At 52.7% G+C, this 12,429-nt stretch overlaps 1 protein-coding gene across 1 annotated transcript in view; it reads left to right on the top strand.

Annotated features, from left to right (window-relative positions):
• SYT13 (synaptotagmin 13) overlaps positions 1-11,408 on the top strand; it is a 43,108-nt gene extending 31,700 nt beyond the window's left edge. The window contains exons 3-6 of the mRNA XM_044259144.1: positions 147-281; positions 1,789-2,090; positions 5,894-6,023; positions 7,751-11,408. Of these exons, the coding sequence (XP_044115079.1) occupies positions 147-281; positions 1,789-2,090; positions 5,894-6,023; positions 7,751-8,055 (872 nt within the window). The 3' untranslated portion in view covers positions 8,056-11,408. The remainder of the gene's footprint in view (positions 1-146; positions 282-1,788; positions 2,091-5,893; positions 6,024-7,750) is intronic.
• The last annotated feature ends 1,021 nt before the right edge of the window (positions 11,409-12,429 follow it).

The raw sequence follows: 12,429 nt of genomic DNA, 5'->3' as shown, positions 1-12,429 counted from the left end.
CGGGGTCACCCTGGTGTGGCCACCACGATGTGGCTCCCCAGCTATGGAGCTTTCAGTTTGCATTCATGGTGGCAGATGGGAAAGCTGTGATCTGGAAAACGGGACCCTAACATAGGTGGCAGTGACGGCCTTCCCTCTCTTGACAGGTGTGGTTGAAGATGTGTGTGTCATGGAAACCTGGAACCCGGAGAAGGCCGCCAGCTGGAACCAAGCCCCAAAACTCCACTACCGTGTGGACTATGACCGGCAGAAGGCAGAACTGTTCGTGACTCGTCTGGAAGGTATTACTTTTATTGGACTTCCACGGGCTTCCATGTGCTCATCTCCCCTGGAAGAGCTGGGCGGGAGGGATGGGAGCACCTGTGGCAGAGGGAGCACTCTGTAACCAACAGACCCTGAAATGTGTGGGGTTCTCCCCTCCTCCCATAGAACATCCAAAGTGGAGAATCCTGGTTAGCAAACATCTTTACTCCAAGTGGTGATTCAGAGGCCGGGCTCCTTCCATCAGGGGCCCCTCAGTCGTCTCAGGTGTCCTTGTCATCTGTATCTAGCAGGTGGAAACAGAGGGAGAAGGAGGAGAGAGCACAGCCTCCCCCTTAAAAGCCATGACCTGCACAGACCATGCATCCCTCCTGCTCACTCCCGGAATTCATGGTCACTGACTGCCAAGGAGCCTGGGAAGTGTGGCTCAGCGGGTGCTCCGCAGAAAGAGGAAAGGGGATTTGGGTGACTAGCTAGCTCTCTCTGTCACAGGTGCCTTTGACATTGAATGGAGCTTTGTGCTGGATATGAAGGGTGTTCTGAATGGGCAGCAAAGTTTCTGTAATCCAGGAACTGGGTGGTCTTTCCAAGGGGGTCACGATGTCCCTGGTGTTCCAAACCCAACAGTTCACTTTGCCATCAGTAAACAAAGCTGAGGTTTTGCTAAAGAATTTGGGCTAATAATAGTCCATTCTATGGCTCCTGGGAGTTGGGAGCTGTGAGCAGGAGAAATTAGACTTTTGTATTAAATATTATGTTTTTAGGGGATGTTTTTCTTTATTATTCTCTTTCAAGATTTCTTCGCCTTTTCTTATCCTTGAGTGCATTTGGTTTTCACAATAGTCCCATTTAACAGATTAGGTAACTGAGGTCTAGCAACCTCGGGTGACTTGTCTGAGATGGCTCCCGCTATTGGTGCTAAAGCCAGGACTAAACCCAGTGCCCTTGGAGCCCGGTGGAGAGTACTAGCAGGATACGTGGCCTCAGTCCTTCACCTTCTCTTTGGGAAAGGTCAGCTACCCTTTCTCAGGTGATCATTGAGTAGCCAGCCATAAAAGCACCAGGGGTACAAGTTTCTGGAATAAGCCCACCTTGGGAAGCATTAAAAACACCAGAGTTCAGAATGAGAAAACAACAGAGGTAGTGGCCAAGCGATGTGTGTCACAAATGGTTGTGTGGTAAATATTGAAGGTACAGAACAAACAAAAACAGGATTGGAGCACAGAAGTCATCGACGTTCGTGGGTCTTGGTATCTTGGGGACACATCAGGGTTGTGAGGTAGGGAGGCTCTGGGAAGGACCCTATCCTGTCCCTGTTCTCCTGGGAACCAGCATGAGCTGACATGGGCTACCTCGGGGGAGCTCCAGTTTCTAGGGCGATTCCCCATGGTGGTCAGCCTGGGGGCTCCTGTGCTCCTGGGTCATGATCGTGAAGCTGGACATGGCCACTCCAAGCCAGCATGAGCCGCCCCCCTTCCCTAGTTCTTGCGAAGTCCCACCACTGTGTTGCTGTCTCCTTGGCTGCAGCTGTGACCAGCGGCCACGATGGAGGCTGTGACTGCTACGTCCAAGGCAGTGTGGCCAACAGGACTGGCACAGTGGAGGCCCAGACGGCGCTGAAGAAGCGGCAGCTGCACACCACCTGGGAGGAAGGCCTGGTGCTCCCCCTGGCGGAGGAGGAGCTCCCCACAGCCACGCTGCGCCTGACCTTGCGGACCTGCGACCGCTTCTCCCGCCACAGCGTGCTCGGGGAGCTCTGCCTGGGCCTGGATGGGGCATCTGGGCCTCTGGGGGCCGCCCAGTGGGGTGAGCTGAAGACTTCAGTTAAGGTAGGGTTATGTCTTTCCAGGAAAGATGAAACCCGTTAGTGGAGCTTGGGGTGATGGGACTGGGCCGGCGCTCACGCAGCAAGCTTCACAGACCTTCCCGGCGCGCGTGCGTGCATGTGTGTATGTGCGTGCAAGGAAGATGAGAGTCGTGGACGGGGTGGAGGGCTGCAGCAGACCACAGCCCAGGCTGTGGAATTCCCGGTGTCTGATTTGCTTCTAGCTTGCTTGCCATCGTGGAAAATATGTTATGAGTGTGTTATGAGTGTGTGGATTCTAATGCTGACAGTAATACCCCATCCGAAGGGACGCCCTGTGTCCCTACTATGTGCCAGGCACTGCTGGGGAGACAGGCCCCACATAGGACGCCTTTATCCCTAGAACTTACAGACCCGAGAGATAAATTAGAGCAGACGAGTGATGATATGGGACATGGGTTGAATCCTAAGACACCTAACCGAAGTGCTCTGATGGAGAGTTCTAGAAGGCATGGTGGGAAGTGGTGTTTGTGCTGGGCTTTGAAGGACGGACTGGGCTGGGGTCAGCCCAAGAGCCCAGTGTTCTGGGGCCCCTAGCCCTGGTTCCCCGCACCCCTCTGCTGCTGCGGGAGCTGAGAGAGGGAGAGAAGGGTCTGCTGAGAGGCTGAGCTGTACAGGGCGGGGTTTCTTGGAGAACAAACTGGTATTCCTCACAGGCCCGGCAGTAAGGGGTCGGAGAGGTCAAGGCCGTAGGATGGTATGTGGTTATTTAGCCCATCAAGGCCTAAATCAGGATCATTTAGGATCGTTGAGGATCGAGGCCTCCTTCAGAGGTCTGCCCCAGTGCAGCCTAGCGGGAGCCTTCCGGGGCTGGTCTCAACCAGCGGATCAGTGCCTTATGGGGGCACTGCATAGCCTACAAAACCCCACGTATTTACTCCCCGGCCCTTTACAGAAAACGTTTGCTGACTGCTATGCTCGAGTACTAAAAATACTACAAAGGGCATTCATTTTTGAGTACTTACTCTCTGTTCATCTGTTGCTGTGCTTAGAATTTTACTTCAGTCCTTTCCTAGAGCAGCTAGGCGGGAACGACACTGTGACTCATTTACAGGGGTGGGGCCTGGGGTCACCCAACTGGGACACGGCCAGCTCGGCCTTCCGGCCAGCTGGGTCTGGCTCACTCAGTCCAGTGCTGCCCTCTGGTCACCGCCTACGAGGCCCCCTCCGAGGGGACCTCTCCTGACGGACACTTTCACTCCCCGGCGGCCCCCGTTTAGGCTGTCATCTCTTCCTCGCCTTATTTTTCTTTCTTTCCCAGCCACAGACACTTGATAAAAATTGACAGCCACTCTCCACTGGAGCCAGGCTGATCTGCAGCAGGCTCCCTAATGAGTGTGCGATTTGGGACCCAGGCGGAATCACAGCCCCGGGGTGGGGGAGCGGGGGCTGGGAAGAACATCGGACACTTGTGGTCCATTCAGCTGCCAAACCAGCTTTCTCTGGAGGGGGAGGGCCTCCCCAGGGCTTCAGGGACTTCCAGCCAGAAGGCTCAGACCTGCTGTCACTCCCTCTAGGAGAGCAAAACGTATCCCTTCATCCTGGGAACACCTTGCCCAATTTCCAGCACGTGCCAAGCCCTGTGCCAGGAGCTGGGGGCACAGCAGTCATTCAAGGAGGTGGCCCTGGCCCCAGCTTGGGGCTGTGGGCTGAGGTGAACAAGGTGGGTGGAGCCCTCCGTGGCCATAGCCCTGAGGCCTCTCTCCTCTAGTCCAGAATGGGTTAACCCAGGGGCCCTCTGTGCCCAGTTCTCGCCGGAAGACACTTGGCCAAACAGTGGTGTCACCCGGGATTGTAGAGCACCCCCCTCTCCAAGGGCATCTTGGATGATTCATTGAGAGCCCAAGAGCAAGTTGGTGGGCAGGGTGAGGTTGCAGAGCTGAGGGGCAGGGGCTGCTACAATTGTCGGTCTGGTACATCCAGGGGGCTCCCCCGGGCCTCTAGGCACCCTGGCATGAAGGGGACGAGCCCCTCACAGGCTGACGTGCCCAGGATCCTCGCGCTTGGCTTCGGGGAAGCAGGACACGAAACCCAGATTGTCCTGTGACTATAGCCCAGGCCTACCATGGACTTCCAAGAAGTGGTCTAGAGCCAGGAGGCTGGGCACATCCCTCTGGGTGCCTGGACAGGTCCCTGAGCCTAGCTTCTTCATCAGGGAAAGCTACGGGTTAGAACTTGGGCTGTGGCATCAGGCCAGACCTCCACTAAGGCTTCGCTTTGCTGCTTCCCTTCCTTGGGCTGCGGGAGACCTCAGGCAGCCATGTGCCCTCTGAGGGTCAAGACCTTGTGTTCAGAATGGGAACAAGTTAGTGTCGCCAGGGTGATTGTCAAGATTCAGTAGGATGTCTCCCCCTACTTTCTCACAAACATTTATTGCATGTCAGCTGTAGGCTACGTGCTAGGGAAGGGCTTTGCAGAACCCCAGCCTAGTGGGATCGATAATACAATTGCACCTAGCACACAGTAAGCATTTAAATAGTCTTCACGGCTATTATTCATGTCCTTGCAAAAGTCCCTGGTAGCTCCCAAATCATTTTGTCATGTGACTAGTTACCTAGGGCCAGTTGAATCTTTGGGGTCATTGGGGTCATGTTGCAGACATCCCCCCATCCTGGAGAAAAGGGGTGACCCGGGCAGAGGGCTGGCCAGCTTCATCCTGCCTCACTCCCAAAGCCCACACTGGCTCCTATTCATCCAGAAACAATATTCCCACTTAATCATCTCGAAAAATGCGGATTGTCCTTCCTCGATGACCGAAGGTGATCTTCTGAGCAGACAGTTCCACAGCGATTCACGTGGGCCCCAGGCTCACTGGGTGGATGTATGTATTATTATCCCCATTTTACAGATGAGGCCCTGGAGGCCTGGGGAAGCGAAGTCACATTTTAAAGCGCAGACAGCGCTTGGAAGGCAGGATTTCTCAGCCCTCTGAGGTCTGGGGCTAGGGTGTACACACTTACACCGCCTTGGGACTGTGACGGACATCTGCCTCCTGGGTCTGGGGGGCGGCTCTTTGGGTCATTTTTGTCCCTCGGTGGATTTGTTGAAATTCCAAACAATTGCTTGTCGGAATTCCAGTGGAGACACTCTGGAAAGCCACCAAAGGAGTGTGTTGGATGCTTCGCAGAGGTGTCTGCCCCCCCACAGAGTGTACTTATTGCCAGTGGCCTCTTGTGCCCTTTCTACCATCACGTGCCTAGCTTTTTTGTTGACACGGTTGGCCATTCTGTTGACTGAGCAGGGCCGGACTCAGCATCTGTCATCACGTTATTGACTCTCAGCCCTACAGGGGCTGGAAGGAATTATCTTCTCAAACAGAGTAATGAATCACACCTCTCCGCGGCCCCCCGGAGCCTGACCGGTCGATGCAGTAGTTCTCAAATTGTGTCCCCTAGAACCCTAGTGTTCTATAAAAATACCCCAAGAACTTGGGGGAGGGAAAGGTAAAGGATGAAAAGGGGTCCTGATCCTCTGTTCCTGCCACATCCTAAGTGGCATCTCTTCATTCTGTTTTATATGTCAGGTTTGAATATATGATATTCGGAAAACCACATCTTGTGGCAAATGTAAACCTCTTATTGAAGCTCACACTCCATATCATTCCTCTGTGCCCTCTTCCCTTCTGCAAGAAAGCAGCGTTGGTGGGTGAAGTGTTTCTAGGATGCCTATTGGATACAAGACCAGTGGGACCCCAGCCTCAGCATTAGCTGATGGGTCAGAAGCCACCCCCAGGAGAAGCCCCCTCCTTCATCTTCTTCTCTGTTTCAGGAGCCGTCTGCAGGAACTGGGGAGGTCCTTCTGTCCATCAGCTATCTCCCGGCTGCCAACCGCCTCCTGGTTGTACTCATTAAGGCCAAGAACCTCCACTCTAACCAATCCAAGGCACTCCTGGGGAAGGGTGAGTGAGACTACACTCCCTTCCTTACATTCATTTCCATATACTCTCGGGCCAGTCCCTTCATCGGGCCCGGGTCTGAGCCACCTGGAGCTCCCGACCCTGCAGGTGCACATGCGGAGAACTGGTCTCACCCGTGGGTCAGAGGAAGCAGAGGATCGGACCAAGGAAGCCACAGAGCATAGTACCCAGGCTATGGGGTACTAGAGAGGAAACTTAGTTCAGCCCATTTCCCACACAGGACTGTACTGACTTCACCGGCAGGTATCGGGAAGGCGGGGCGGTCGTCCCGTTTCAGCTCACCATCCCTGTGCGCCCCGCACCCAACCCCAGTTTCTTCTCTCCTCTCAGTCTTTGTCGAGCTGCCGCCCCCACACCAGCTGAGTGTGGGCGCTGGCAGAAGGTGTGTGGGTGCATGGGCTGAGACGGCCTGAAGCTTAGGGCGTCTGTGCCCCATATACCCAAGTAAGCCTCTCTCCAACATTCCGGGAGCCTCGGTTTTTCCTTCTGGATACCCCAGCACAGATAGACACCCGCCCCCCGAGTCTTGGGGACCAAACAGGCTCTCTTGTCGGAGCAGGAAAGCAGCACTGGTTAACAGTATGATACCTGGACCCCACGCCAAGTGCTCAGAGCAGGATATAAATAACCAGGTATTTATAGCAGGATGCAAAAAAAAGAATTACCACCGTGTTCAGAATCTCTGAGCAAACAATTTTGGGCAAATGAAATCAGAAGCGCTGGTCTTGCCGCCAGATCCCCCAGCGGAAGGCCAGGCCAGAATTCCGTGCCTCCTTTCCTCATCCCTTTCAGACAATTCTTTGTCTCCTGCTCCTGTTTTTTTTTTTTTTTTTTTTTTTTTACAGCTACTGTCAGGACAATTACGACACAACACGTTGTCTCTCAAATCTATCTGCTGAAATAACAAACTAGCCGCATGGGGGTGATAATTATCGCCATAAATACCAAGGAACAATTATTTTCCCATTAGCTTTGGGAACCTTGACTAATGAAAACGTAATTCGGCATCGGAGCCTAGTGAGGCTCCATGCAGGCTTGTCCTGTGACCCATGCTACTGTTGGGGAGGCGGTGGGGAGCAGCTCTATTGACCCAGAACCCACAGGGGCCCAGGCAGTCTGCTCTCACCCTCCACATGAAGCCGGGCTGCTCCAGTAACATTTACAAAACAACCAAGGAGAAGAACTCAACCCATCAGCAGGAGACTTTCCATCTTAATAATCAACAAAAATGCTGGGTGGGAGAACCAAGGGGATGAAGACGTGGGGATGGCTTTGTATTGCTGGTTGAGTTCAAGGTCAAGTTGTGGTACATCGGAGACACTGTCTGGAATCTGGGTTGATGTGGGACATGAAGACCCTTGGAAGGGCTCATAGCCGGGAGTGGTTCCAGCTTGACCCAGCCATGGGCTACCCAGTGACCACCTTGGTGTGTCGTACTATTGTGGGTTTTCCACACTACAGCCCAAGTTCTACGGAGGCAGGAAGTTTTTCTGTAAGCCTATGTCTAGTGCCTCACAGTGGGCATTTAATCATTGCCGAATGAATGCATGGCCCAGTGAGGAGGGTGGTGCCGGCAGAGGGGGTGCAGAGAGAGGGAGCCTCAGGGTACATCTTTAGCCAGGGACCCTGTCTCTTCAGCCCTCAATCAGAGCATTATCCTGGACCATCCAAACCCCACAGGCTCACCTTTCCGTCTCTCTTTCCCCCAGACGTCTCCGTCAAGGTGACCTTAAAGCACCAGGCACAGAAGCTGAAGAAGAAACAGACAAAACGGGCCAAGCACAAGATCAACCCCGTATGGAACGAGATGATCATGTTTGAGCTGCCCGACGAGCTGCTGCAGGCCTCCAGCGTGGAGCTGGAGGTGCTGGGCCAGGATGAGGAGGGGCAGAGCTGTGCCCTTGGCCACTGCAGCCTGGGCCTGCACGCCTCGGGCTCTGAGCGCAGCCACTGGGAGGAGATGCTCAAGAACCCTCGCCGGCAGATCGCCATGTGGCACCAGCTGCATCTGTAGGCAGCCGCCCGGGCTCCTCCCCTTCTGGGCCCCGCCCCGCCCCTCCAGCCCTGCTGTCCTCTGCAACGTCCTCTTTGTGCCCCATCCTCATTCTGACACCCAGGAGACACATGTGTTTGCAAAAGCTGGGACCCCGTGCCTCTCCTAGTGCACTCGTCTTTCCAAAACATGAGCAGGGTGGGGTGGGGCGGTGTGTGGAAACGGGACATTGGGGTGGCACCGAGGAAGCTGCTCCTCTGTGCTATTGCAGAGACGCTTGTCAAATACAGACCACACGCAGTTTTGGCAGGTGGACTCAGGCCCGATGCAGAGAACGCATAACGTGAAGAAGAATGAGTGCAGAGAACGTGGCTCTTTAAAAACGAGCATTTCAAAAACGGTGGAGGACATAAAGCATCCTGGATCAACTCGTGGAGTTAGGGACTGGGAACGGGAAAGGGTGGGATGACATAGCCAGCATGACATCGTGTCCCTGACCCACAGCTGTCACCCAGTGGTTCTCGAACCCTAGTGTGTGAAGAATCACCAGCAGATTCCCCGGACCTGCTCCCTGACACTCCAGATCAGTATTTCTGGCCACGACCCCGGCACCTGCATTTTTACCAAGCTCCGTGTGGTTTTGATGCAGGTTTGGAGCATGGCGCTGGGGGAAATCCCTTCTACAACATTCCAGACAGGTTTCCCCAGCCCTTGTCGGGACTCCCAATACCCTGGGGCAGCCGGTTCCGAGGCTGGACATCTCAACTGTCAGTGTGAGACTTGGGAGGCCTCTGGTTTTGTTTTCTTTTTAATTTAATCATTTTAATTCTTAATAATTTTCCTTTGTGCTCTTCAGATCCTGTTCTTGGACTGGATTTTGTGCTTTTTATTGAAGAACTCTGTTATTTAAACTCCAAGTTTGTTTCTGTGATCCTCGGGGAGATCTTCCTTGACCGGGTGTGGGTGGGATTCCCCTGTTTGTCGCGAGGCGCTTGTTGTCACGCCCACCAGCATCACCAAAGTGACCCTCTGAGACAGATTCATCTTTCTCAGCGTTCCAGCCACTACAGGAGGAACATGAGGCATGTGTTGATTTAGGCTGTTCTATCTGGCTGCCTACAAGTGGCCGGAGAAGGAAACTTGAAATAGGAAAAAAAAAAAAAAAGTCTTGCACGAATGTGTCCCCCTTCCTCAATTTTCAGGGCCTGCCACTGTCATCAGTAAATAACCAGCAACTTGGCTTCAAATTCCTACCTTCTTATTCCAAACAGCTGTCCACGTGGTCACTTAGGTACTGAGTCTCGCTGTTGGGTATACCGTTTGCCCAGGAACCAGGATTCGCGGGTTCTGTTGTTGGCCGTCTGTCAGATGGGACAAATGACACGGCAGCTCTGTCTCTGTGAATGACGTGGCAGATGAGAGAGAGCTTCAACACCGGAGGGGCTCTCTGCTAGAAACAAAGCACAGCCCCCGGCAGGTCACCTTTAAGCGTCAAGATGGCAGCTGACGGTGACTGGAAGGGACCACAACCATCCCAGGCACTCACAGAACTATGGATTCTGCATTTGGGCTCCTCGCTACTGACACCCAAGCTCTGGGCTTTCCAAGGTCACCCAGTCCTGTCATCTGCAAGGGAACCCCTGGGTGAGGTGGGTAAGGGCCTGCTTCAGGCCTGTGACGAGTCAGGCCGCTCTTGGCCTCTCCCTGAGGATCGGAGCGGGCACCTCATCACCTTGGGTCATGATTTTCCATTTCTGTGCAGAAGAAGAAAAGCATCCCAAGAGAGAAAAAATATCGAATCCCTGTTTAATTGGCAAGTTTTTCAGGTAATTGGAGAGTTTGCGCCTTAAGGTTCGTCACCTCCTGCCAACATTTTTTTTTAACGTTTTTAGGCAAAGCATTTGTTGGTGATTCCCTATGGCATGTTGCTAAGACTCCCCGCACACTCTGGCCTCCTGGTTTTGGCCAGCATGGCCCCAAGAAAACAAAGCATTTCCTCTGGGGGCCTGACCGGCACTCTCCTCTCTGTAACACCCGCCACTACAGTGTAGAAAAATCTGGATTCTGGACTTACCATCAGGAAACACAAGTTCTGTTTCCTTATAAATTTATGCACCTGCCTCACAGTTACACTGAAGGTTGTTGGAGGTAGACGGAGCCAGAAACATCAGCTCTACAGACTGTGGTCTTTCCATCATGGGCATCTATGTCTTTGTGTCTTAAGGATTTCATTTTCCAGAATCCAGACTCAAGGTTGCCCTGGATAGGAGTCAAGTGCTACCACAGAATATCTCAGTGCCAACCACCACCTCACTTAGCGGGCAAGCGCAGGAATGAAGGAGGTCTTGCGTGGGATTTTTGTCTGTTGTCTTCACTGGGGTGTTCCAAGAACCTAGAATAAAGCTAGCTGATGGCCCTCAATTAATATCTGTTGAATGAGTTAATGAGTGCAGAATAGATGGGGGACCAGACAGAGAAAGACACTGTAAGTGGCATAAAGGTCAGTCTGCCCTGAGTTCTCCATGGTAAAAGCATCAGCCGTCTGATGACAATTCACAACCCTCCGTATAAATGTAAGGAACAATAGAGGAGGATATAATTGCTGTGGTTTCCCAGCAGAGCTCTGTCTTGGTGAATTTTAAATTGCCCAGAGACATCAGGCTGCCAAATCAACAGACTCGAGGAATCTTTCCGTCGGGGCGCCTTGTACCAGATCCCTGCGCAATTTACTACCAGCTTAGAGTAAGCGGGTCTGGGTGAAACCGACCGATCATTTTTGAAAGGCACACCTTGTACTTCGCAGGGAGCGTTTCCTAAAAAGGGCATGGAGCGAGGTGAAAGTAAAGGGAGAACCCACCATAGACCAGGCTGGGGCCGCCGAGGTGACCTGGTTCTCTCCTAGATACACCGAAGGGGATGCCCACCCTCGTTAACCTGGGGCTCCACTGCCCACATCAAATCAGCGTGTATCTGCCAGGTGCCGATTGCTCCAGGCCTCGCACAGGTCTGTCCATTTCACTTTGAGATACAATCCTTGGCGTGGGCTGAGGGACCCGTCACTTCAAAGGACACTATGTAGAGAGGGGAGGATGCAGAAGAGGCTCTCCGGGGGCAGTTTCTTAAGGATGTTGAGGAGTCTGAAGGGGAGGAAGCTGCAGTGTAAGCCAAACTGAGGTGAAGACCCCCAAAAGAGAGACCTAGTCCTTGTGATCTATTTCTGCTGCCTGTGTTTCTTGTTGTCAGTGCTAAGTGTGTGTTTGTTTCTCAATCATGAACTGAAGCACAAAAAGACGCATGAGACATTGTAGTCATATGTCTGGTGTCACACTTGGGAGCAAAAATCTCTCACTGGTAAATAAATAATTTCCAGCGGGGTCAGGGGCCCAGTGTTTTCTTTTTTCTTTTCGCTTCGTATTTGAGACACATCAGATGCACAGACAATAATTTGATAAACACTCGTCATTAGCCGCTGCCGAGTTTTAGAAACCTTGACGAATGGCATTGAAGTCCCCTTGGTTTCACTCAGGAGAGCGTCACGTTTCTCCCCACCCCAAACGTGTCTTCACCCCTTCCCTCCAGGTTACATAAACCCTGAGCAGCCAAAGAGTACTTTGCGTTTTAAACTTTATTTAACTTGCATCTCACTATTTGGGCTGCACATGAAAATTTTGAGCTTGACCCCTGCAGACCTATGTAGGTCTAGCTCATTTGTTTATTTATTTATTGACTTACGTATTTGCCGCTGTATCCTATTCCATGGTACGGAGAGGCCACGGTCCCATTCTCTTAGTAACATACATTTAGAGCTTTCTTTGTTTTTTCTATCATAAGGCTGCTAGGAACATTCTCATGCATGTCCCCTTGCTCCCGTGTACAAGTTTCTCTAAGGTATGTCCCCATGAGTGAGTAGAATAGCTGAATCAGGAAGGGCTCTGTGCGTAGCTGTGCACGTGTGTGTGTGTGCATGTGTGTGTGTGTGAGTGTGTGTGTGTGTCTTCATTCTCAGGTGGCTTTGGTTGAGCACCGAATCCAAGGTCCTACACAGGTGCTGGGATGCCAGCCTTGATTCTGGCCTCTTGGGGGCTCTGCCTTCATTCTTGAGAAGAAAAATCAGGTAGGAACTAGAGACTTCTTTCTCAAACATCCCCCAAAGAAATACTCCTATCGCTGGAAGATGAGTGCATCAGCCAGTGGTTCTCCTGCACTCTAGAAGGTGGGCCGGGACAAGGGGACTCGTGGAGGCCTGTCACCCTAGGTCCTCCTGGCGGCTGCTGCAGCCCAGCCTCTGGAGGCAGAGCCTCTGGCATCAGGCAGAGGGCAGGGCCTGAATTTTATAGTCAGTAGGGAATTAGCCAGGGCTGATTAAAACCAAAGTTCTCATAAAAGAGAAATGAT

The sequence above is a fragment of the Neovison vison genome, chromosome 7, assembly GCF_020171115.1.
Source record: "Neovison vison isolate M4711 chromosome 7, ASM_NN_V1, whole genome shotgun sequence".
Lineage (NCBI taxonomy): Eukaryota > Metazoa > Chordata > Mammalia > Carnivora > Mustelidae > Neogale > Neogale vison.
Note: the sequence above shows the minus strand (reverse complement) of the source record. Positions and strands in the feature narration are given on the sequence as shown.